At 42.1% G+C, this 26189-nt stretch overlaps 1 protein-coding gene across 2 annotated transcripts; it reads left to right on the top strand.

Moving 5' to 3' along the window:
* Positions 1–4135: 4135 nt before the first annotated feature.
* On the top strand, positions 4136–25007 carry LOC146762174 (uncharacterized). Of its 2 annotated transcripts, none has more exons than XR_014943202.1 (3): positions 4136–4571; positions 18166–18287; positions 23717–25007. XR_014943202.1 is itself a non-coding variant. In XM_085539028.1 (3 exons), exons 1-3 carry the CDS (start codon positions 4523–4525, stop codon positions 23850–23852), a joined length of 324 nt encoding a protein of 107 aa, XP_085395154.1. In that variant the 5' UTR covers positions 4136–4522; the 3' UTR covers positions 23853–25007. The 2 variants fall into 2 exon arrangements, 1 of the variants encoding a protein (XP_085395154.1); XM_085539028.1 differs by having other exon boundaries at positions 18166–18304.
* Positions 25008–26189: the final 1182 nt, after the last annotated feature.

Here is a 26189-nt window from a genome sequence, read left to right as displayed (position 1 = left end):
GCTCCTTGTAGTAACTCTTCTCTTGAGAGAAAATTTGCTCCACTCTGAAAGTGAAAATGGTTCATTCCACACTGAGCTAGGGTTGTTAATGCACACTTTACCTTCCTGAGCAACAGCTTCCCCAGATAGTCTTTAATCTGCAAGATGAAAGAGCCTTCTCATAGCATATCAGGAAATTTACCTGCACACTGTGATTAAGTTTTGCTTAAATTTCTGTTTGTTAAATTAAACAGAATAAATATTTCTTTCCCTCCCTCCTCACTTGTGGCTAGCACAGGAATTATGGGATGCTCCAAATCCCAGATAACCCTGATTGTTTTCTGTCCCAAAGGCATCTACTTGTTTCTTCCTTAAGTCAGAAACTGCTAAAGATGTACATTTTAAGATATACTGTGGACAGGGATTATTTTTTTTTCTACACTACATAAAATAAGGAGACATGAACAGAATGTCTATTGGGAACTCATCTGATATGAAAGTATAAAAATCTTCTTGTTGTTAAAGACAATTATAAGATCCTTAGGATCACAGGCTATTTACTCTAACATCTCTGTAGAAGTTGTGGAAGCTGGCAACATTAAAAAAATAAATAAAAAATACAGCAGAAACAGTGTCTTTAGGGACTTCTCCAGTGACAGCTCTTTATTTATTACTCCATTAAAAAAAATTTAACTCAGTACATTTATTTGCTTGTGATGGGACTGGCTTCACCCCATCTCACATGCCTTTGTAGTGGAACAAAGGAGTGCCAAGAGCTAGCCTTATAGCAAATGATCCCGTGGGACATGCTAGTGCTCTCTCTCCAGCGTTTTTCCTACACTTAGAATGGGGAGAACAACACAGCTTGGCAAACAGGAAGCCAAGGCCTGATGTGCGGGGCTATGCTTGTGAAAAGTGAGACATTAGGGTAGATGTGATACTGAGGGACATGGGTTAGTGGTCATGGTGGTGATAGATTGATGGTTGGACTTCGTGATCTTAAAGGTCTTTTCCAACCTTAATGATTCTTTGAACAGTAAGTGATGCTCAGGCCAACTTTCAGCAACATGGGGACTCCAGTGCAAATTTCTACAAGGGAAACAACCACAGTCACAGTCACCTCACTGACAGAAAGCAAACTCAGGCACTGCCAGCTTCTCAGATATGACTATGCCTTTTGAATCACACTCCACCATGTGTGGATCACTCCCAAAGCCATAAAAAGGAAACTATTCTTTTTCCTTGCCCCCTAGAGGAAAAGCCTCAGGCTCTTTGAGCAGGCATAGAGATAGAATTGAGGAAACCAAAAGCAAGTCAGTCTGGGAAAGTGGAGGGAAGATGTGTTTGGTCAGCATGGAAGCACATCACTACAAACTGCGCCCACTTGAATTTCCACAGCTGCTCAGCACTGAAAGTATCACATCTCCAGAGGCAACCAAATCTAGGTTGGATGGGGCCCTGGGCAGCGTGATTTGGTGGGTGGCAGCCAGCCCATGGCAGGGATTTGGAGCTCAAGGATCTTTAAGTTCTCTTCTAACCTAGGCCATAGATTTATGGTTCTATGATTCCTTGATCCACTACCTACACCAATTGTTGTTTGAGATGCCCAGAGGAGCTTCTAGCAGGGAAGCATCAAAGCCTGTTGTGAGATTCTCCTATAACTTACTACCTCTGAACTTTGTGGGAGTAAATAGTTGTGTGTTTTCTGAATTAAAAATGAAATGGAAGGGTTTTGGATGCACTGGATTTGCATCTGGCTGCAGGACAGGGTTGTTTTAGAGAAACTTCAGTGTGCTTGAGAAGGGATTGTGCAAAGGCATCCATGCCCCTCTGAAAAATAAATGTTTAACTGCTCTGAGCTTTGTTTCCCCATTGTCTGCCTTCAGCAGCCCAGTAATCCCACTGCTTTGCTGTTTTGCTTTACCCTATTCAGAGAGAAACCCCTTACACAATAAGACCCCTTTGGCAAAGGGAGAACATTGGAGGTGCTGAGCTGTGAAGAGATGTGCCAGCTGTAAGTCTGCTCAGAAGCAACGTGGGTTTTTTGTCCCCAAAATTGGATAGAAATGGGAAGAAAAGGAAGGAAAAGGGGAAAAAAAAAGAAAAAAAAAAAAAAAAGGCAGGGTTCAGAGGACTGTGAATATTGTGGTATACAATAGGAGGAATGCCCTGTTTCCAATTGGAAACTCCAGAGACCTCCTGTATGGGCAGACAGGTGCCTCCTGGACTTTGGTCTAAGGGATGTGGTTTTGCCATTCAAGGCCTGAACATGAAGGTTGAATGTCTCCTCAAAGCAATATGGATGTACCATGCCAGAATGAGTCTGGTAGGTGGTTTTTACAGAGCAGCAGGGCCAAAGCCAAGGGGCTGGTTTTTTTTGTGTGTGTGTCTGCATTCATCTCTCCAGGCAGGTCTCTGAAATGTATACTGTCCTTTAAATGATTCCTTAATATTTAATATCATGGTAGGATGAAGTCTGATTTTATGGTTAAAAATGTCAATTTTCACAGCTGATTGAGCTTGTTTAAATGGCAAGCAGTTTACTTGTATTGAAAACCATATAAACAGATCAACTTATTTACTGACATTAAAAGAAGAGGATACTTTATACTCCAAAGCCTTTCAGTTTTTGAAACTGAAAATGAGCAGAGATGACTGAGTTCATTTTGCAGTTTTTCCCCCGGTGGCAGATTGATTGTAGTTTATAAAACAAGCCCATGCATCTGGCAGCAGAAGGAATAGCTTAAGATGCTAAGCCACCCTTTCAAAAGTTCTCCATAATTAATTATTAGCTGCTTGGAAGTCCATCCTGTTTTTCCTTTTGTTTGTATTATTTTAATGGTGACTATAATGCACATATAATGAGAAAAGCAGCATCTTGTAAACATACAAATAAATCTTAAGACTTTAAGCAGGATTAAGCAAGCAAAAAAAAAAAAAAAAAAAAAAAAAAGAATAATAACAAAAAACAAAAACAAAAACACCCTGAAATCCAGATCCATGGAATCACAGAAATCAGCTTTGTTAATGCTTTCCCATCTGAAGCCAATTAAAGCATACATGGACACGAAGGAATGAGGATTCATAATGGCACAGATTCCCTCTGCCTGCTCTTAAAAATAGCTGCAACATTCAGACTCATGTCTGCTCTAATATATATATATATAAATATTATTTTGATTCAAGAAGAGCAGGGAATAGAAAGTGGCTTAGACATGGGTAACATGTCTCATTCGTGGGTCAAAGGACTCTGCTCACAGTTTGGCTTGAGTGAGGAACTCAGTCTGAAATCTATCCATTAGAGGGCAATGCACTATCCACAGTGACAGAGTAGCAGCAGGAGCTTGAGGAGGGGGCAAAGAGAAGGGCAGAAATGATAACTGAAGAGGTAATCCAAGAATCAGTTCTGTGAATAGGATGGTGCCTAAAGAATATGTTGGAAGATGCATGATATGAGGCAACAGCAAACACAAGAAAGCAGGGTTACATGGAGCACTGAAACCCTGGCAATATGTGGCTGATGGGAACTGTGGGTTTGTCCTCAGAGGAGAACAGCTCAAGAGGGTTATTCCTGACACACTGGTCATTGTAGAATCACAAAATCATTAAGGATGGATAAAACCACTGAGATCCCCACATGCAGCCAACACACTGCCATGCCCACTGACCACATCCCTCAGTGCCACATTTCCATGTTTCTTGAACACCTCCAGGGACGGTGACTCTGCAACCTCCCTGCACAGCCTGTGCCATTGCGTCACCACTCTTTCTGAGAAGAAATTTTTCCAAATGTCCAGCCTGATATCCAGTCATCTCAGCTTCCCCAGAGGACATCAGTTCCTGCCTCCTGCCTATCATTCTGGTGGACCTGCTTGTTTGGAGGCTTTCCTGGGAGCCCTCAACAGGCAGGCAATGACTGCTTTCCTCCCTGCTATCCATGCAGACCCCCAGAGTCACTGCTGTTAGGAGGACACAAGCTCAAAGCTCAGCAAGGTTACGCGGTCACTGTCCCCATGACCATCTTCCCTAGCAGGTATTTGGCTGGGCCTGTTCTCAGCAGGCAGCTGGGATGTGGCCACCCTGTTTTCCAGATAATGATTGGTCCATGGCCATCATGCCATGCCAGCTGGCCTGAGAATCACGGAATGGACTGCAGCCTTCTGCCTTCACTGATACAGGCATCGCCTTGGGCTGTGCTGGCTGGGAGCAAAGGAGCTGGGCTATAATTGTTGTTTACTATCCACCTCTTCATTGCAAAGCGGAGAGCTTTGAATGATGGTGCAGAAATTGTTCAGTGAAGAGAGAGTGAAGAAGGCATTTGGATATCACCATGACTGCTGCTTTCAAGAGAAGAGTAATTTGTCTAATACACAATCTGTCATCCTCCCTTCATGCTGAAAAAGTGAGGAGCTGCTGGAAACTAACCACACATATGGTGACATGGCTCTGCCATTAGCTTGGGCAGGAGACAAATCTCCCTACATCACTGGCATGCAGCACTGGAAACACTTATCTCTTGGGCTCATGTTAAGGGCTGGCCAAGATGCACTCTTCTTTCCACCGGTGCTGCTGTGACAACAGAGCCTCTTCCAGTAAGTAAATGTTTCTCTTAACTCAAAGCAACTTATCCATGGTAAAATTAACCTGTTATGCTGGGGGCCTCTGTGCCATACATTTAACAAAACAAAATTTATTGTATATCCATATACATTTCAACAATTTAAAATGACCGTTTAATTCTTCTCTAAATCAAAATACCAGAGAATCATAGAATTGTTTGAGTTGGGAGGGACCCTTAAAGACCATCTAGTTCAGCCCCCCTGCGATGAACAAGGACACCCACAGCTCCATCAGGTGCTCAGACCCCCATCCAGCCTGACTTTGAGTGTCTCCCACAATGGGGCAACCACCAGCTCTCTGGGCAACCTGTGCCTGCGCTAAGAATACGTCTCAGAAAAGGCACTTTCTTCAGTATGTTAGAGAGTGCAGGAATTGCCTTCTGGGTGGGTACGGATGTTCCCTTTAGTACCTCCATCACTGCAGGGATTTTCCAAGACCTGCCTCCAAACTGAGATCATTCTTATTAAGGGGTTTTCCACTGGCTGCATTTTACGGGACCAAGGAAGGCAAGATCTATTGATTGTAATAATAACAATTAAGTTACCAATTCAGATACTATGTATACTAATGATAACAATAGCCTGCAAATTGTTACTTTAAGGACCAGATCATTGATAGAAATTCTATGGCAATCTTTATGAGAATACCTAAGAAATCCAGCTTAATAGGAAGAGAGATCTTCCTGACAGCACTGAAATGCTTGGCCTACTGGACAGAAATACGCACCATGTTTGGAGTGGTGGGATTCTGACATCAGCCCCATTATTACAGATTTCCATCTGTGCTGCTGGGAGCAGAATCAGGATGTAAACCTTTAGCAGAGCATATAAAATAGTGACGCATACACCCGAGGTACACTGAGCCTTCACATCAGTATTCATTTCCAGCCCTTCTCCCTTTCCCATGCATTCAGATGTATGGACAACCTCTGCTGAATATTTTAGTTGTATTGCACATAGCTGAAAAAGTTTATCCTAAGTGGGAAATGGTGGTGTGTGTGAACACATGCCGTTTACAAGGGCCTTTGCATTGTGGTGGGGTTGGTTTTGCTTTCTAGGGTTGGCTGCCATACCAGATGGGCAAGAAAGTGTTGATCCCATCTGTCTGGCAAAGCTGGCAACCAATCTTTAAAAGGTTCCTGAGATGCAAACCCCAAATGAGACCTGTTATAGAATCACAGAATCATTAAGGTTGGACAAGACCACTAAATTATCTAATCACCAATACATCCCCATCATGCCTATTAACCACGTCCCTCAGTGCCACATAGCCACAGTTCTGGAGCACTTCTAGGGATGGTGACCCCATCATGTCTCTGGGCAGCCTGTGCCAATACATCACCACTCTTTCTGAGATAAATATTTTCCTAATACCTAACGTGAATCTCTCTTGGTGCCACTGGAAGCCATTAAGGAGGGATGATTGGCTGCTGTCTCTCTGGCCACGGCGTTTTTCTTCTGAGGTAGACCACAGAGTAGGTATGAGGGCACAAGACCACTCTAGAAAGAAACTAAATGATATCCAGGACTAGATAAATGATATATATACATATTTATAATTAAGGATTACAGATATGATAGCAAAAGAGTAAAATCATTCCATCCCCTCAACCTTCCCCCAGTTTCCCCTTTCCCAAAGCCCAGTACAGCAGATAGGCTTTGCTGTCTGCCTATGAAAACCATCTCTCAAGTCATTATACTGGAGCACAAGCACACTGAGGTCTGAGGAGCTGGCTCACCTGCCTAAATCATGGATGAATTTTTATTCCACTGAGGCAGGTTTCTCTTTATGCTAATCCCTTGCGCTTCAGGATGTCACAGAGCATAGGAAGCACAAAATCATGCTTTATGAGTACGGTCTGCCTGCAGACTCAGTATCACTTCCCTCTCCATCTTACCTGCCACAGCCAGCTAGGGATCATAAATACACCCCTAATGCCACAATTAGCATACGCTCTTGAAAGAAAATTGTGCTTGTAGCAAGAGTCCCCAAGGGCCAATATCAACAGAGAGACATTACAGAGTAGAAAACGAAGAATCAGGGCTGAGCTTTCAAGTACGTGCTCCCTCACTCAGCAATGGTCTCTGCAGAGATGTTTCCTGCTTTTATCAGGAACAGGCAATGCAAAAGGGCCGCACACACTAATTCTGCCTTGACTTTCAATCATTTTTTTTTTTGGTGGGGTAGTAGCCAAGGTCAGACTTTCAGTTCCCCACTGCACTGCATTATTCTTGTTGAAATAAATAAATAAATAAATAAAAGGTAGAAAAGAAGCCCAAGAAATAGGAATGTTTGCCTTCATTTTTATTTTTGCTCTCCCCTATCCATTTTCTAACCCACTCCTGTTGAAGGGGACCAGCTGTTTTGCCAGCTATGGTGGGACAGATTGACAGGGAAGAAGGGCAGATGAAAGAGGCTGCTTAGAAAGCAAAGGTAATGAACAAGGCTCGCTTCTTTGATTTGTGTTTGCCTCATCAAAGCTGATCCTCATCTTTTAGAGCCCCACATGCCTTTATTCCTAGCAGAGTTAAGCACCTGCTTATGGGTTTGCAGCAGGGTATGGTGCACTGCAAACTCTCCGTTAGCAGGCTTGAAAGAGCATGGGTTTGTCTACCGCCCACCCTAACAAGCCTTTGATCTTACAGAGCCTTCTAATGGGATCCAATTGCAACCGTAATCACAAATAAGTGAAAAACATAAAATAGGTAACAAAAGTGGTGTAAATGTGTTGCCACTTGAAGGTTTTAAATTCCTCCCTTGCTCAGTGTGCAAATAAATGGAAGCAGCAGATCTGGGATACGGACATTTTGCGGTGACTGATTTGCAATGCAATGGGAATGCTGGGGGGGCAGTGGGGACAAATTTTCACTTTATATTCTGCTCAAATGAGACAAAGATTACAGTTAGGAGTCAAGTACTATCAAATTATTTATTGAATTCTGTTGGGGTGGAGAGGGTAGTTGCTCTTTTTTTTTCCCAGAAAAAATATCGATTTTAAGGATGGCTTTGATATCAATTAGACTCAACATGAGAGACAGGCAGTCACTTTGTATAGGGAATTTAATTAAAAGCTCTGTACTTAGTCAGAAGAGTGTTCTAAGGATAAAATTGTTTTCCCCCTTTGGGTCAATTTTCTGTTATGTTTGTATAATGCAATTAAAGAAGGACCCTTGCCAAGCAATACTTACGTCTGGTATAAATCTGTCCATATATAATGACTGGCTCTTTGGACTTCCAATGCACAAACAAGTGTTAGCTGCATTTGGATTTTGCTGTCTTTTGCATAGTTGTCACAAAAAAAGCCCCTCATCTTTATAAGTGCACACCTCTGATAAGGCTCTTTAAAGGCCAGTTAGACATGAGTAAAGGGTAGAAACAAAGAAATAGAGAAGGGCACTATTTCAAAAAGCTCTTTCCTCTTGAAAAATTAGAAGTAACAACTGACTTGACCTGGAGCCACTCAAGTTCAGAGGTGCTTACTAATGAAAAGTCTGCGTCAGCACTTGTAACAAAGATTAGTCTTTAACATAATGGCATGTAAACAAGCAGCTTTTTGGGAGGGAGTTCTGAGGGGCACAGAGATATGTCTGTCAGCTGCTTTGGAGCTGAATGGCCAATGCTGAATTCCTGGAAGCCTTCCATGGAGCTGGAGGTCAGCCCAAGGCTTCCCATTGCATGAGTGGGCTTGGGGCATTGGTGGTGGTGGGTTTTGGCTGTGAAGGAGCTTGGGAAGGATCATAGCAATCTGCTGCTGAGAGTCTGAGCCTCCTGAAGAGCCTTGGACTCTCCACAGCCTGGGACTTCACAACCTCCCCTTGGCACTCTGAATGTGAACAAATGGATTTTTTCCCTCATCACATTTATATGCTTGGCAGGTTAAGGTTGTGTTTATGATACAGAACAAAGTTTTGAGTACAGTTTTCTTTCTGCAAATTCTGTTCTATTCTGTTTTCAAAAAATATGTATTCCTCACAGCTATTTTAACTCCTAAGAAGAGAAGCAACAACTGATACTAAGCCTGGCCAGATAGGAAAGCATCTGCAGTCTCTGAAGCCTCTCTGATTTTCTGGAAAAATCACATTCCACTTATTTTTGCTTGTTATAGGATCAGAGGGTGCACTGTAACCCCAAACTCTGCTGTAAGGCAGGATACCCTGAAAAGCTCAGCCTGACTTTGAGTCTACTCCCATGGAAGATGGTGGTAGAGCCTTGAAGTAGAGCTTGAGCAACATCTCAGGATAACTGAGAATCCCAGCCACAATTTCAGAGGAAAAGTGCAAAGCCAAACATGTACAGGAAAGAAGCCAAAAGAAATTGGCATTGTGGAGGATGATTCCTGCCTTAGACATTGCAGTGGTGGGTACTAGGGAAAATAAATACATAAGACAGATATGTAAACAGATAGGAGAGTTACATAGACAGATCTATACGTACGCAGGACTGATGCCAAACCTGCTGGAGTCAATGAAAATCTGAATACGGATGTACCAGATGACTGTAGAGCAAGTTTATATAGCACAGGGGGACAAGAGAAAAGAGACTGCTCAAAGTCAGTCTTTGGCATTCATGTAGCTGCTCAGAAGACTCGAACAGAGTGCTGAGCTTCTCAGAACAATGTGTGAAGGTGTCTTTTATCCACTCATTCTCTTTCTGTAGTACATGCAGTCTTCACACGTCCTCCTAATAAGACAGAAAGCCCACATGAAGCTCCTGCATCGCCCAAACTCTCCCCACACAGCACACAGCATCCTCTGCAGATCCTCTGTGCTGGAGAGCTTTACTCAGATCAGATTTATCACACATGATAAAGCCAGAGTATATCTGCTCTGTTGTAATTATCGTCTTTCAGCATGAGGCTGGAAATCATTCAAAAGCACTCAGGTCCAGATTCTCAATGGTGCCCAAGACTTCAAGGGCAGGTAGGGATCTAAATACCTTGAGGGCTGTTCATAGCTCATGCCTTCTCCTCCTCCTCCAGCAGCGATTTTCAGCCTGTGCTGAACCAAACCTTTTCCCCCGCTGCTATGGCAGCAACAAGTTTCTGGACCCTTTGCACCCATCAAAGAACGTATGGAGGCTGTGACCCCACAAGAGGCCCTGTGTTCCAAGTGATTTCTCACTTGAATGCCATATGGATATGCCAGCACATACCGTCTTTTTTTTTTTTTAATTTTTTTTTTTCCTTCAATTTCCATCTGCTAAGAGGGAACTTGAGTGTCGGGCTCTGCAAGTAGCAGATGAAAATGCTAAAAACCTGAAAGAAAAAAAACCACGTTATTTGGGGAACATAAATATAATGCTGTTTATTGGCTCTGGGTTTTATGTTGTACACGAGGAAAATGGCTTTTCTCTCCTTGTACTCTGCTCTGTCAACCTCTCAGTCTATCAGAAGCAGCTGCCTTAGGGACACCCACAAGCACATGCAATTCCTTTGATTTTAGCAGGACTCTTCCAAACTTGTCCTTTTTAAGGGCTGAAATGCGACCTCGCCAATTCTCACTGCTTTCTCAGAAACCACAGGCTGGCCTGTTGTCTTGGCTGCTCACAGTAACACAAACCTCTGAATTATTAACGTTTCAATATTGCTTTTTCTGTCCCACAGTTGTTATTTGCACTTGCTGAAGTTTTGTCATGAGAAATAAGACATGGTCACCTGGCACTGTAGGCCCATTCCTTCTCATCAAAATCACAGGACCGTAGAATCGCTTGAGTTGGAAGGTACCATTAAAGGTCATCTAGTCCAACTCCCAGATAATACAGAATCTGTAGCAGCCTTAAGCCTTGGTTGGATGATTGGCCCCTTCCGGCTTTGGGGTCAAAGTGCTGGATTTAAGACCACAGGACATTCAGCAATGGTCTGCCAGAAGTTGTTCAGAACTATTCACAGATTAACCTCATATCAGAGATTGTTCTGCCAGATCATGGATTTAGGCTTACCATAACGGGGAAGATAATTTCCATCTTGGCTGTTCGTGGGAGGGCAGATATGTGACTGCTCAGATTCAGATCTGCAGAGGTGACTGATCTGACCTGAAAGCGCAGCTTTGGACTTAGGGCAACCCATCCCAAGCTGCGCTTCCAGCACATTACTTTCTGAATATTTTGTAGAAGTAGAGCTGTGGGAGCAGAGACAGCACCTGGAAGGCATTTACAGCCGTGTGCACTTAACTGGCCTTAGAAATGAAGAGATGAGCAGATTTCTAATGACAGGCAATATGCTGAGTGCAAAAAGCGTGAGATGATCCAGTGCAACCCAGTCTGCTCTGAAGACTGAAAACGCCCATTACTTACAGGAAAGAAGAGACTCATTTACCTAATCATCATATGCAGTTAAGACAGCAAGAAGGAGGTTGCACAAGACAAAACAGAACAATGCCGAAGCTCTCCCTTGTGAAATGAAGTTCAGAGATATAAATGTACAAGCTTTCAGTTCATTTTAGCTGTGCCCTTCAATCAGAGAGCTAGATAAGAGGGAAAGCATCTCACTACCAGTAATCTTGGGAGCTAGAAATTCCCCACAATACATCTCAGTGAAGACCAGTGAGCATTATGGGTTGGTGCTAGCTGGCATGTTACACACTGTAGGCAGCAACATCAACTGCTTCAGCAACTCCTTTTGCCGTGGGATGTCCTACATCTCCCATTATGGCCTGCCAGTGCATAAAGGGAGCTTATAAGCAGAAGTGAAATTGTTTTACACAGGTAGATAGTGATAGGACAAGGGGGAATAGTTTTAAATTAAAAGAAGGGAGATTTAGATTAGATATCAGAGGGATATTTTTCACTGAGAGAGTGGTGAGGCACTGGCACAGGTTGCCCAGTGAGCTGTGGGTGCCCCATCCTTGGAGATGCTCAAGGCCAGGTTGGACGGAGCCCTGGGCAGCCTGAGCCAATGGGGGGCAGTCAGCCCATGGCAGAAGGACTGGAGTTGGCTCATCTTTGAGATTCCTTCCAACTAAATCCATCCTGTGATTACCAGTGTGCTAATTTCTCACTGCTGAGGGCAGCTTTATCCCATAATATTGCTATAAGAGACATTTTTCTATCAGGCTCCCACTCTAGCCTGCACATTGTGTCATCTTTTTCTGCAGCCTGGTAAGAAACCCTGCTGAACCAGTGATGGTCCTGGTATATTCAAGCATTGCAGCTCCTGTTGGTAGCAGCACCACATCCAGCATCCAGCTTAGCATCCCTCCCCATACCCATCACCCGCAGAGGGCTCAGCCCCATTAGCTCTGCTGCAGTCACCTCGGAATAACTCCAGCATGAAGCACTACGCTCATCATATAGCAGTGTGATTCTCCATTCTTTGAGTCTGCAAAGATCACATTGAGGAACTACAGCAGAGCTCTCTTCAGGCTCCATCAAAGCCCACGCAAATCAGCAGGAGTTCTCCCATTAAATGGGGTCTCCGATGTGCATGCCTCAATGGCAGGTAGCCTTGCAAATGGATTATTTTCCTGTGCTGTTTTCAGAAGGCTCTGCTAGCACAGGTATTTCAAAAGATGCTGCTACAGGCATGATCTTAACAGTTAATTGCATAACATTTTAATAATCGCTTGAGAGCATTTGAATATGTCTCCTACCCTTTTGATTCTGCCAGGTTTGTTTCTCTTAAAAAAAGAATTAAGCAAACACGGACCAAATCAGGGGTTGTTTGTTTCCAGCTACTAAAGGTCTACTAAAATTTCCCCAGTGGGTACAGGCACTCCACATCAGATCATCATTTATACTGAGAAACTGGGGAAGAAGAAAAGACAGAGAGGGAGGGGGGAAAGAAATATTAAAAAAAAAAAAAGAGGCTTATGTTTCAAAGATCACTACAGGCCAAACATTCTCAGGCACCCTGGCTTTTTACAGAGAAATCCTTAACAGTGTAAAAATGGAAGCACTTCAAAGATAAAATAAATAATTTAATAATAGTCTGCTTCTCCAAAGGGTTTTGAACAAGTTTTAGATTTGCCAGTGAATGTTTCCCTTAGGCAGTAGGCCAGTGGAAAAAAAAAAGGCACAGTATGCTTCTTCTTTCATAAGATGTATTGTGTGTTCTTTTATTTCTTGATAAGATCCCAAACAAATTCTTTCCTCTCTCAACCACCCTTCAAACATATATATATATATATATATATATATTCGTATTAAAAAATAAATAAATGAAAAGCTGAAGATGGTGTAGATGCAAATGATCTCTTACATATAACACACACCAAAATAATTGCTGAAATAGATCCAACATACAGATTGCATCTTTGCCTTCCTGGTTGCTTCTCTTGCTATCACATGCTGAGAAGAACCCCAAATAATACCATGAGGTATGTATAAAGGGAAACTATTTGAAGACCCCAACTGACTTCTGCGTAAGTAAGATTACAGTATTTATAGGCAAGCCTTTGCAGTATTTATAAATGAGACTCTACAGTATTTATAGGCATGGAAGGAAAACGCAGAAGACTAGACTGTGTCATTGAAACATTCTTGATAAGTCAAAGAGATTCCTATTCTAATAAGAAAAGAATTTATTTGGCAATCTCACAAGCACAAGGGAGGATCTAACTGAATAATTATCTTCTTAAAATTGGCTTCTATGTGCTACTTAGTTTAATCTGCATTTATATACTTTTTTTTCTTTTTTTTTTTTTAACTATTTATAAGAAAAAAAGAAGGGAATCTGCATTTTCGTTCATAGATGGATATTGTGCTGAAGAATCTTTACTGGTTTTTACCTGTTAAGTCTTGTCTTCAGGAATCCCAGGACCATGAGACCAGTAGCAAAGCGTGGATTGAGATACCAAGACCCGTCCTCTATACAGAAAGATCAGGTTAGCAAACACTTAAAATGAATTCCATGAAACTACATAGAACACACTCATGAGCGTTGAAGGATCTGACCAATGACACTGAGAGTCTACTCCATTACCTTTAAAAAGTCATTGGTGACTGAGAGAGGTTCCTGAGGAGTGGAAGGAAACAAATGTCATTCCTGAATCCAAGAAGGGAAAGAAGGATCTTGGGAGCCACTGACCATTTGGGTTCACCCCGAACCTCGAGATGATGATGGCACAAATCTTCCTGGAGACATTTCCATAAGAAGGATGAAAAAATGACTGGGAGAAGGTAGCTTGGACTTGTGAAGAAGAAATCCTGTCTGACCAAACCAATAGTCATTTATCATGAGGTGACTGGCTTGGTGGTTGAGGAGAGAGCAGTGGATGTTGTTTATTGCCATTTTAGCAAGGCCTTTGATGGTGACTCATATAACATCCATACTGAAAAACTGATGAAGTATAGGCTAGGTTAAGTGTATAGTGAGGTAGACTGACAGGTAGACCTGGCAGTGCACCTAAAGCCAAGCAGTTGTGATCAGCAGCACAAAACGGAGGCCAGATACTAGTGGAGGACATAATGTTCAGCTGATTCAGTTATTACCCAAATGTTTGGACAGACTGGACCATCAGCAAAGTTGCAGATGACAGAAAACAGGGAGAATTGGCCAATGGCTCTGCTGCTATTTAGAGAGATATCAACAGGCTATAGAAATGACCAGTAGGAATCTCATGAACTTCAACAAAGAGACATTTCAGCTCCTGCATCTGAAGAGGAACAAACTCATATACTACTAGATGCTGGGAGCCAGCCATCTGGAAGGCATCATGGTGGAAACTGATCTGGGGTTCTAAGTCCAACATAAGTCAGCAGTGCTCCATTGCTGTAAAGAAAGCTAACAGCTTCCTGTGGCAGCAGCAAGTTGAAGGAGGCGATCCTTCTCCTCTGCACTATTCAGACATATTTGCAGGGCTGGGTCCTCTTCTGATCTCATCAGTATGAAAAGAACGTACTAGAGTGAATCTAATGAAGGGCTATAAAAGCGATTAAGGAATTGGAGAGGAGAGGCTGCAAGAGCTGGGATTGCTCAGCCTTGAGAAGAGCAGGGACTTTGTATCAATGTGTATGAATACCTATTGGGGCGTAAAGAAGGTAAAGCCAAATTTATCTCAGTGATATCCAATGACAGGACAAGAGGCAATGGGCATAAATTTGAATCAGGAAATTCCATTAAACTCAAAGGAGTCCTTTTTACATTAAGGTTGATCAAACACTGGCTCAGGTTGCCCAGACAGGTGGTAGCATTGCCTTCTTTGGAGATACTCAAAAGTCCAGCAGACAAGTCCCTGCATATCTTGCCCTCTCTGAGCAGGGAGATAGGACCGAGTGATCTCCAAAGACATCTTCCAGCCCCAGTGATCCTGTGCTGGGAGGAGATACAATGCCTCCATCCATCCCAGAGCACATCCTCACAGGGCTGCATGTGAAATCCTGCACACTGCGTATGGATTTATTGTTTCTGTGGCTTTGAGTATTATGGGCTGTAGTATGGATCCCAGCAATGACAGTTCTTTCCAATGATTTCCTCACCTCTGTATTTTATTCTGTGGTTTTCTCATCTTATCCAAGCATATGCTTGTGATAAGCATACCCCAGTAGTTTTACTTGACCAAGGTGTGCTAGGAGATGCCTGGGAAGTATAAATCATAAGGCAAATTATATCCCAGTTCAGTAGTGCTGTACATGAGGTACATGCTTTAGCCAAAGGAGAGAGTGTAAGATCACAGCAAGAAAAGTGAGGAATAATGAGTAGTGGAATCATAGAATGGCTTGGGTTGGAAAGGACCTTAATGATCATTTGGTTCCAACCACTCTATTGTGGTCAGGGTTGTTATCCACTACATCAAATTGCCCAGGGCCTTTAATACCTTGAGGCATAGGACATCCACAGCTTCTATATGCATCACTGGAGCTGTCAGAGTAGGAACTACAGGCTTCAGCAACAGCAGCCTTGGGAAGGATAGATTATGGTAAAAGCAAATGAAGGAGCTGGACAGAGAAATCTGGGTAACTGCCTGACCCTCTTGAGCCAGCACAAATCAAGATTTTTTCTGTTGCCATCCAGTGAGTTATGAGGTTGCTAAACTGGTATGAGTGGAGAAATAGGCTCTATATCTTGCTGATGCTTTGTCAGTAAAAAGCATTATGAGTTATTTCACCTGTGTCACACCGATATTTTCAATCGTAACTGCTTTGGTTGAGTTTCTTTATTTCCAGTTCACTTTAGGCTGTTCTACACAGATATGCAATATTACTTTTAAAGTGCAAGACTGTCCTCTGGTCAAAGCACATTTCACCAAGGAGATGGAATACAGCTAAAATGGGGAATTTTCACTTCTCTCTTTCCTCTTGCATCCTGCTGAGCATGGGGTATGCCTGGAGATAACACAGTGGGCCCAATCTTGATCCCAAGTTGCAGCCTTGGCATTGATTTGAATTTACACAGATACAGCAGAGCAGAATTGACCTCGCCGTCTGTCTCTTTATCATGCACACACATCACGATTCAGGATTTTGTTCTGACTTCAAAGCACATGTGGTATGTAGATTAATACACTCTACCTCAAAGGAAGTTGTCACCAGGCACACAGAGTGCTTCTTCTTTTATGGTAACTCATAATTTATCAAAGAAAATCAAATCAATTTGTTGGTAAAAGAAACATGTTTTTCATGAATTTAGACACCACCAAAGGTTTTGATGACAAAGCAAGAGAAGACTGTATTAATCAGACTTAGCATCTAACACTTAGTGGGGAAACACACAAAGCTCAACTAGAATGTTTGTTCTTTCAGGGCCTCAGCCCCCAGATGGCAGCTTTGTCCCCTGGTGTCACTCATACTCCTTTCTCAACTTGTTTTCTAACATGCTGTGTTGAAGTAGATGATCTTAGTGGTCTTTCCAACCTTAATGATTTCATGATTCTATGCAGGCAGTGGGCTGATGTCCTGTGAAGATCAATAGCCACACAGAGTAGATGTTAAATGCCAACACACCCTGGTTAGTGTAAATCACTGCTCAAGCAACAGGTCACTGGAGAATTAGACAGAAAGCTGATGTGCACAGACTGGGCTTGTCTTGTTGCTATATTTACATGGTGGTCTCCCTTGCTACAGGCACGGAAATGAAGGCCAATTTCATAACATATCCTAACAACCAGAAATTGTCACTCAAAGCTCTGCCTCAAATCTGGGTAGTTTTTCTCTCACCTCCAGTGTTTCGGATGCGGAGTTTCCATTAGTGACCTCTCTATTCAGTTCAGAATCAAGGAACATTCCTCAACACAAAACAAAAAATCTGGAAGAAGGTGATGCCATCAAATGAAAGAGAGAGCAGAGCAGCATCCTACAGCTTGAATAGAAAAGTGATGGCTAAAATAGTCATGTCTAGTACATATCCAACACCGGGGCTGGATCCCAAGGGACATTGTGTGCAGACATACAATACAAAGATTGTTATGAACAAGGATTACTTCACCACCTCCTGCAGCCACTTCAGAAGTGGGTTAAAGGTAAAACTTGAAAAATACTGAGAAAAACTGCAGCACATCTTAGAGTAAGTGGCAATGTATTTATAAACTGACAGAACTGAAAACTCTGGGGCTGGAAGAAAGATGCTCAGTCCTAATGCAGGCTCAGGTTAAGCTGAACTACAACTGACTTTTTTCACCTGTCCTCTAACTTCTCCCTTAGTGAAGAAGTTAAGCCTCCCCCAGGACACATCAAAGCAGGAACTGCCAAGAGACAGCAGAGAGCAGACCTGGCTGTTTTCTGGTGGAAGAGTTTAGCTACATGCAGGAGAGCTGGGCTGCCTGTCCCTAGAGATTTGGACCATTTCATTTACTAGTGCAGATGGAGCCTCCCTGTACAAAAAATTTAATATAGTTTAAGCAACCTACTCACGTTTTTATCACCATTTATTTATAGTTCTTCTGAAGACTTTCTGAGATTGAGTTGGAGGATGAGAGCTGGACAGCACATAGTATCACAGAATCATAGAATTATAAAATATTAAGGTTGGAAAGGACCTCTAAGATTGTATAGTTTAACCACGCACCTACCAACAATATTGCCCGCTAAATCATGTCACTCAGTGCCACATTTCCATGGTCTATAAGCATCTCCAGGGATGGTAACTCCGCCACTGCCCTGGGCAGCCTGTGCCAGTGTTTGTCTACTCTTCTGGAGATGATATTTTTCCTAATATTCTTTCATACAAAAGATGTGGCCAAATGCCATCACTTCCACGTGAAATCTTTGCAAAGCTTTGATTTTTCTGTTGAGCGTGCCCATCTGTGACATCCAGTATGTTGTTTGCAACACCAAACAGTATTGCTAAAATCTTGATAAGCTTAAATTTAACCACAGGGTACACCCTCAGACCTCTGGTAATTGTGTCTAGTTACAGCAAACTACAAGAAGAAAGGATGATTTTCCTTGCTGACACACTTTTATGTCTCTGTACTATAAGTTGTTCCTATTTGAAAGTAAGTCAAAGGAAATGTGCCCTCTCATGATGCATTTTTTAACATGCTGATATAATTCCTTAAGTACAATACTCATGGCACCAAAATGCTCTTCACCATTAATTACTATGACAGCAACATGGACTTTTTTTGTCAAATGCTTTCATATCTTATCTGGTCAAGTCTCCTTTTAATCATTTATGCACTCTTTTCTTTGCAGTAATTTCTGCTAAGCTTGTGATGCAGCCTGAACTCAGTGGACGGGCCAGGTTACATCATGGGAGAGCAGAAGGACAAAACTCGTTCGTTAGTTTGGAAGCCTGTTCTGGAGACAGACACGATGTAAGAACCTTGTCAGGGTGAGCACAAGCCACATGCTCTCAAATTCACTCGCGCTAATGAGAAGTTACGAGACCAGCTCTAATTTATATGAGCTGGTTGGTCATGATTTTCTTTATAAAAACAGACAACATATGCTTTCACTCTAACATCACCTAGTTCAAAGAAAACAATAAAAAAAGAACAAATGTCAAAGAACCATGAATATCAGCACAGCAAGCATGTCTTGTCTGTAGCAAATGGTGGCTGTGTCAAGGTCTCAGTGGTGGCCTCTTGCCACATAAGCACCATGCCTGGAGATGCAGAGGAGTGCTATGTGGAGACAAGATGCCATAATTTCAGCCAGAGCCTGAAGCAGTCATTCTCCTTCCACAATGAAATGATAATCACTAGCGTGCAGTTCTTAAACTTTAGGCAGTAATAATAAGGCCAAGATAAATTTTGTGCCAAGATCAGTTTTGTTTGTTTTTCAATGGGAGTGCAAGTCTCTTCACTATTTTCTTTCTGTGAGATCCAGCCTCCTGATTACTTTTTACTTGTCTGGACTTGGGACTCCAGCCATTCACTTTTTGGTTCCACAGTGTAAGTCTCTAGTCTGATTACTTGTGGCACATAGCAATAATGTCTGAATTCTTCCACCTCCTCTCTGGGCTTCAATTCAATGCTTGTGTCTTGCTTAAAGCAACAAGCGAGTTGTAGATATGTTAAAAAACCTTGGGTGTTTTGTTCTTCTTTCCTGTTCTGGTGCTGATTGGCCTCGTGAAAAAACTCAGCTCTTTATTTCATCTATCAACATGTTTGGTAGTGTCTTCCAAATTGCCCTGTGTGAAGGTGGAAGGCATAATCTGCGTCTTATTAATGCTCAGATCTCTCCAAGGGTTCTCTCTCCCTTGGCTGAACTGGCTGATGCTTTAAGAGGCAGGCAGCATGTTGGGGCACAGCACTGAGAACACAGCGGGTAATTTCATCACTGATATATCCAAGAAGTAAGTAAACAGCACATGGCCCCAGTAACATGGAAAACCACCGTTTTCACGGGCTTATGTTTGGCTGCATCACTGCAGAGGACTGCTGGCTCTGCAGCACCAGTGCCACGCAGTTCAGGGTTAGCTGCCATGTGTTTCTAATGATGCCAGGGCCATCGATGCGAGCATAGCCTAAGGACAATTACGGGTGTTGCAATGCCCACCATTTCAGATTCTGAACTAATAAGGCCTTGAAGTTGAACAGAAATATCAGAATCAGGAGATACATTTTAACCAAAAAACCCCATAAGTGATGTTAATCTATTACTTTTCAGTCTCTTCCCATTCTTGTGCATGTCCCCATTAAAATTTTTGTTCCTAAAATACGATGCTATATGGCTTTCTAGATCAGCTCCTGCTAGCTGCACATTGTGATTCTGTATCATAAATTTTCACAAAAAGAGAAATCATAACAGCTAGTTTATTGTTTATAGCAATGACTCTTACAGACCTCTCCTACCTTGTGTTCTCTATACCTCTTTGTGCCATTCATCTTTGCCTCAAGAAGACTGGGTAACAAAACACCCATGTAAACACTGAGTGTGAAAGCCAAAACCACCAAACTACTTTTCAGCAGCACTCTCTGTGCTCCAGGCTCAAAGCTAGGAAGGACTTTTGCAGTCCTCAGGCTTCTCAGGTAATTTATGTAGCAACAGCCACTACACTTATTGTACCTCCCGCTCTCAATGGGACTCATCGTTCAGAGCTGTTGAGCAGTTGCTAACAATTACAGAGGATAAACTGAATGAAATACGTGATGCTGTGAATGTGTCAAGATTTTGACTGGTGGAATTTACATACATGAATAAATATTTAAAACTGTTTAGTAATGAGGCTCCCTGCCTAGCCTCTGTTCTGGGCATCCAGGGATGTAAAAATAATTGCTACCTTTATAATCAGTTACCAGCTTTAACAGCAAGCAAGAAGCGGCTTCAATCTGTGAGGCAAAGAGGGAATTAGGAGATGTATCTCCATTAGCCTGTGCAAATAGTAAAAGCTCCCTCTTAGCTTTTCTTTCAGTAGGGATGGATTGTAGCTTTCTTTTAGCCTAAATTTAGATTAGGACAAACAGAAACATGAGCATGTTGTGGATTAAGATAAATTCCCCCAAGAAGTTGCTGTAGAATTATTAGGACAAAAAAGATGGATTCCAAAAGTCAACTGAGCAAAGCTGTTATTCATGGAAGAGGAGAGATCTCCAGACACACAGCGATTTCACAATCCTGGCTTGGGCCTCAAGGTTCAGGGAGGTTCATTTCCACCATGACTCAAACCCCAAATAACTCTTATATTCAGCCAAGCATTTCCTTGGCTCACTGGAACTTGGCAAAGTGTCTGGTGGGTACAAACACAACATCTGAACTGGAACTGCCTGTATATCTGCCAGGAAAGATATCAATACTTATTCCTCCCCAAGAGCACGCGCTTTGTAAGATGGTCTCTAGAGCTCGTAGCTTTTGGATGGGTAGCATTTTGTCTACAGCATTTCAATCTACAGTTTTTCATTTCAGGCTCATTTGTGCACCCAAGTTTTTTTTTACTCTTTCTATCACAAAGAAGAAGGGAGACATCATGCCATATGAATGTGTTCTGCTTCCCAGCAGCATAGACTTACTTATCATTAGCAGGAACAAAAAGAACGTGTAAAAGAAAAGGCCACAAAAGAACCTGAGAGAAGATTTTGTGATAATCATCAGCCATAATGTTGCAGCTCAGGACAGCATCATTTCTCAGGGTAAGCTGGAGGCATTCCTGATGTGAAAGCAGCTGGTCAGTAATGAGCAAGAATAGAATTAAACAAAATATCCTGTGGTTTGAAGATGGCTTGGAACCAGGTCATTTAAAAGGTAGGGGACTGTATTTGCTGGTCATGAATTCCTAGACTAACTCTTAAGCATTCAAAGGGAACTTAGGCACATGCAACAGTCTGGTCTAACTTTAGACTGTGTGGTCTAATCCTAGTTAGACTCTTGCCTTGCAAGTAGAGCTAAATGTGATCTACACTTTCTGTAGGAACTCTCCTCTTTGCACTCCATTTCAGTTCATGAGGATGGGAAGGTAAGCTGTGCAGGTATGGACATTTGCTCGTTCCTTGTTTTCTTTCCTTCTCTTTAATATCACAAAGTTGTTAGGGTTTGAAAGCTGCATTATCTCTTGATCACCTCTTGCCAGTTCATTTATTCAGCAGTTGCTATTGCTTTCCCCGACATTTAGATGCAACTAATTGCAAGAGCTGATGAAGCAACACATTTGGGATCCCCTTTCTGCAGGTGCTTTGTCTGGTACAGATCTCACAGGAGTGCACCCACACCATCCCCTGTGCACACACTCATAGCTGTGGAAACATTCACACAGAAGCATAATGGGCTGGACCTCGGTTCAGTAGAACTAATGAGTTTCTGGCCAGTTTTAAACCCCTCACTCTGACAAAACCAGGAGCAGCAGGAAAACCATCTGAGCTACCTACTTCACTCACTCAGGAGCTGGGAATATTTTTCAGGCCCAAGCAGACATTCAGGTTCCAAAAGGACTTTCTAGAAAGCTGTGGATCTAGGGATTTTGTTCCTCTTTAATTAATGTTTAGTTGGGTACAATCCAAAGGCAATTTACAGAGAGAAACTTGGTACTTCCCACAGGCTATTGGCTTTTTCTTGTCTTGTTTGTATGTAAGCTGGATATCCAGAAGGGTTATTTAGGTTTTGAGGGAGAGGCATGCTGTGTAAGGAGCATGACTTTCATAGAAAAGGAGTGTTCTGTGCTTTTGGAAAATTAGATCTCTAAGGTGTTTCAGTTTGCACACACAAATTGTGGCATCCAATCACCCTGAAATAATTCTATTTGTAAGTCTTGGCCAAGCCTTAGCTTAGTAATTATTCTAATGAAGACTTTTTCTTTTATTTTTCCTTTTTCTTTCTCCATTTCTCTTTTCTTTTTCCTTTTCTCTTTCTCTTACTTTTCTTTTTCCTTTTTCTTTACATTGTTTTCCTTTTCCTCTTAGTCTTTTTACACTTGAGAATGTATAAACACCAGCAAGATAGAGAAACTTCAGTATTTATTTAACAGATAGGATGGGAGATGTCCCCTTTCTTTCAGTAAGCAATATGCAAGTTATGACCTCGTGACAGTTTTATGCCTATTATGCTTGGTTTGTCTTTTTTTCTGTAACGAAGAAAAGCAAATGTAAAGATCTAACATTCAAGTAACATTTAAAACAGAGATAAATTGATGAAGCTCTGCAGAGCAGAACTTAGGAGTGACATTTTGTCCTTTGTTGGAGGTGGCAAAAAGACAGAAATACAAGAAAAAAAGGGAAATCACTTTCAACCTTCCATTTAATTATCAGGGCCTCCATCAATTAGTGTCACCATTCATCATTTTAAGGGTAGCCCCTTAAAGATGCAGCAGCAATTCCTCTTTGAGCATCTGAGTTAGCTGAGAGCCTTCCAGAAAATAATCACTTTACTGAGGGGACAAACTCAGCAACAGTCAGAAACGTCATTTTTGTTCCTACCTTCTTGGACAAGTTGCTATTTCTATCCTTAAAATGGTGATAAGGATCTCTGGCTGAGAAAGGGTAAAATAAGGATGGCATTAGAATTATTTATAACTCCATATATATATATATTTTGATTCATGCATTTTTCCCTCCTCCCCTACTTTCATAATTGAATACTTATAAAATAAATAGTTCTACTCCCCCCCTCCCCCCCTCTCCCCCCCTCCTATACTTGGAACACTGTGATTTATCAACATAGACAGTCTGAGGCCCAGCAGATAAAATGCAAAGCGTGAACTGAAGTAAATAACTGAAGTTCACAGCATGAACTAAATCATGTTTTATTACCTTTAATATTTCAATTGCTTCTTAGCATGAGAAGCAGGGACCAGGGTGCATTCAGCCGCTCACTTAACCTCCCTTCCGTCTGCATTGCTTTTGCTTTACTCCTCCTCCTCCTAGGGATCTTTCTCCATATGGAAGAGCAAGGATCTCAACCCATCGCCTCCTGGAACCACTGTTGGAACAAAGCAATTTCAGGATTCCTCACTAGGCTTCTCCTCTAGGCTTCCAAGTTGGAAGCTCAACTCAGGCTGCTTCTGTAACCAAGGGAGGCAGAGCTCTCCAACAAGGCATTCAGATCTCACATACACCAAAAGGCATTCAGATCTCACATACACCAAACTTTTGCCCTCACAAGTGCATTTATCTCTCTGATATTTATCGAGGGTATCTAAAGCACTTTGGCCATCCTACTGAGTCTGCATGCTTAGAAAGATCACCAAATCACCTTTTCTCCTGCCATTCTTACAGTGCTCAGGATATTAGCTAAGACCAGCCCTGTTTTCCATTTTGACTGTGGTTTCTCTAGCGTTTCTCTCTATTTTTATGTATTCTCTCTTCTCCAACAGACTATCTCTAGTGTACTCAGTCCTCTTCAATAAATCAGTGCCTACTGGAGGGCTGATTCCAACTGAACTTTGCAGCTGTATGCAGACTGAATGGCAACATATCAACTGGTTCTCCATAGTCCCTCAAGAGAACTGAAACACATGGGACTTAAAAGTTCTTTGCATGAAAAACTGTAGGCTGTAGCTCATTAGTGGGGACCGTGACCTGATGGCCTGCTACAGGAATTTAAGCCTGGAAGAGTTTGCTGAGAGCAAAAAACTCCCCCTCTCATTCTCAGTCATGAACCCTCCATTTTTGTGTTCTGCCACCACTGGGACAGATATTAAATTATTGGATCCACAAAGAAATAACCAGAGGATATGTTTAATATACTGCTTTGCATATTTGAACATCCAAAATAAATAAATAGACTAGATAATAGATAAAAGAAAACAAAAAATCACTGCATTAAACATTTGTACGTCTTCACTGTATAACATTTTAGCCATTTCTGCTCAACATCAGCCATTTCTTGTTTTTAGAAGCTAGTTCAGCTCTAGTTTCTAATAAAAACTATGTAGGGCAGAGACCAATTATTTAAAATCAACAATTATTTTATTAATACTGAGTGTTACCAATTCTAGCAGCAACTTTTGGACCAAAGGAGAAAAGGAGAGGGAGAAACTACAGAACATGTTTGGGAGAGAGTTCCCTGTCTCGCAGACCAACAACTGCAAACTTGAATTCAATTGTGCTCTCAAAAGGCTTTACAATTTCACACACAAGTATACTGGCAGTCTCCAGAGAATGAATATGAGGATGATTCTTTTCAAAGAGATTCCTGGAAATGTCACCTTTGCTTGATATTCTCCTTTTCCAGGAATGCTGAGAATCTACACAAAAGATGCTGTGGAGCTACACATACAGAGAAGCGAATGCATTATTCTCAAAGCACTCTGCTGCTACTTTCTCACCATTTTAGGCTTTTTACACAGCCATTCCGATCATCTTTTCATTATCAGACAAATCCTTAAGAATTTCCTCTGGCAACTTATCCACCTCTATAAGAGAATGTTTTCCCTGAGCAAGGACAAATCAACATTAGGTGTAAGCTTCAGGATTTCACCAAGGCTCTAAAAGGCCAGAGTATACCACGTTAAAGCACAGCATGTCTTTTGAGCTTCATTCTTCTATCACCCGCAATGCTTGATGCAATCCTGCTTGTTTTACATCCACCAGCCCAAGAAGCCAAGCATCCCAATGCATATCTTCTTCCCCAACTCACCTTTCTCCAAGGAGGGAAATTATTACAATCACAGAATCACAGAATTACCCGGGTTGGAAGGGACCTCAAGGATCATGTAGTTCCAACCCCCCTGCCTGGCAGGGCCACCAAACATACACATTTACTAGATCAGGTTGCCCAGGGCCCCGTCCAACCTGGTCTTGAACACCTCCAAGGATGGGGCATCCACAACCTCACTGGGCAGCCTGTTCCAGGACCTAACCACCCTTCTAGTAAAGAACTTTCCCCTAACATCCAACCTAAATCTTCCCTCCTTCAACTTAAAACCATTTCCCCTAGTCCTGCTATTATCAGCCCTTTAAAGCCCATAAACAATGACAAACAGTTTTCCCCAGCGTAGGTGTAGCTGAATACTAGAGTATGAGCTGAAAAACTGTATTATGCATTAAGCATTAAGTTATTTTAACAGCGCTTGGAATCATTTCCCTCCCGTTCAGCCAGAGATCCAGCAATTCCTCTGCACTGGGAGTACAGGTAAATATTAGATCTATTCAATCTGCAGTCAGCTAGCCAAACAGAGACTGACTGTCCCACCAGCCTCCTTATTTTCTTATCCCATGCTCTTTGGAGGGATTCTTAAGTCAACAGACTCTCTCCCCCTGCTTTCTTCTCATTCTCTCTCCCAAGTAATGCATCTCAACCCAATTTCACATTGCTGTTAAACTCCATCGTATGGTAGAAAGTGCCAACTACAGATGTTGCCACAACATCCTTATGTTCCATAAGCATAACCAACTCCTCATTGATAATTTCCAGGGCTGCAATGTAACTTATGACAGAATGTAGGTAAAGTGTTGAAACAAGGGGCTGACAGCTCCCTCTGATACACATATGTCTCTGCTCACAGAGACTTGTTTCTCAGCACTGGGAAGCACTTCTACCTTTATGTCGTGATAGGAGTGGCAGTGGTTTCCCACAGCACAAATGCTCCAGGCCCCCATCGTCATTATTGTGGCCCTCCAATGGATGTGATCAGTGATACAGAAATTTTTTTTGATGCACGTATATTTTCACAAGCTGTTGAGAATCTGAAAACTTAAATCTAGATCCCTACCTGGTATCCACAGACATGCATGGTAAAAATGAATCAAGGAATTATAGAATACCCTGAGTTGGAAGTGACCTATGAGGGTTATTTAATCCATCACCTGGCTCCACACAGGAGCAACCAAAAATCAGACCATATG

Source organism: Coturnix japonica, chromosome 2 (assembly GCF_054131305.1).
Source record: "Coturnix japonica strain WE chromosome 2, WE-NBRP24, whole genome shotgun sequence".
In the NCBI taxonomy this organism is placed as follows: domain Eukaryota; kingdom Metazoa; phylum Chordata; class Aves; order Galliformes; family Phasianidae; genus Coturnix; species Coturnix japonica.
The sequence above is the reverse complement of the archived record's forward strand: the minus strand, read 5'-3'. Positions and strand labels throughout refer to the sequence as shown.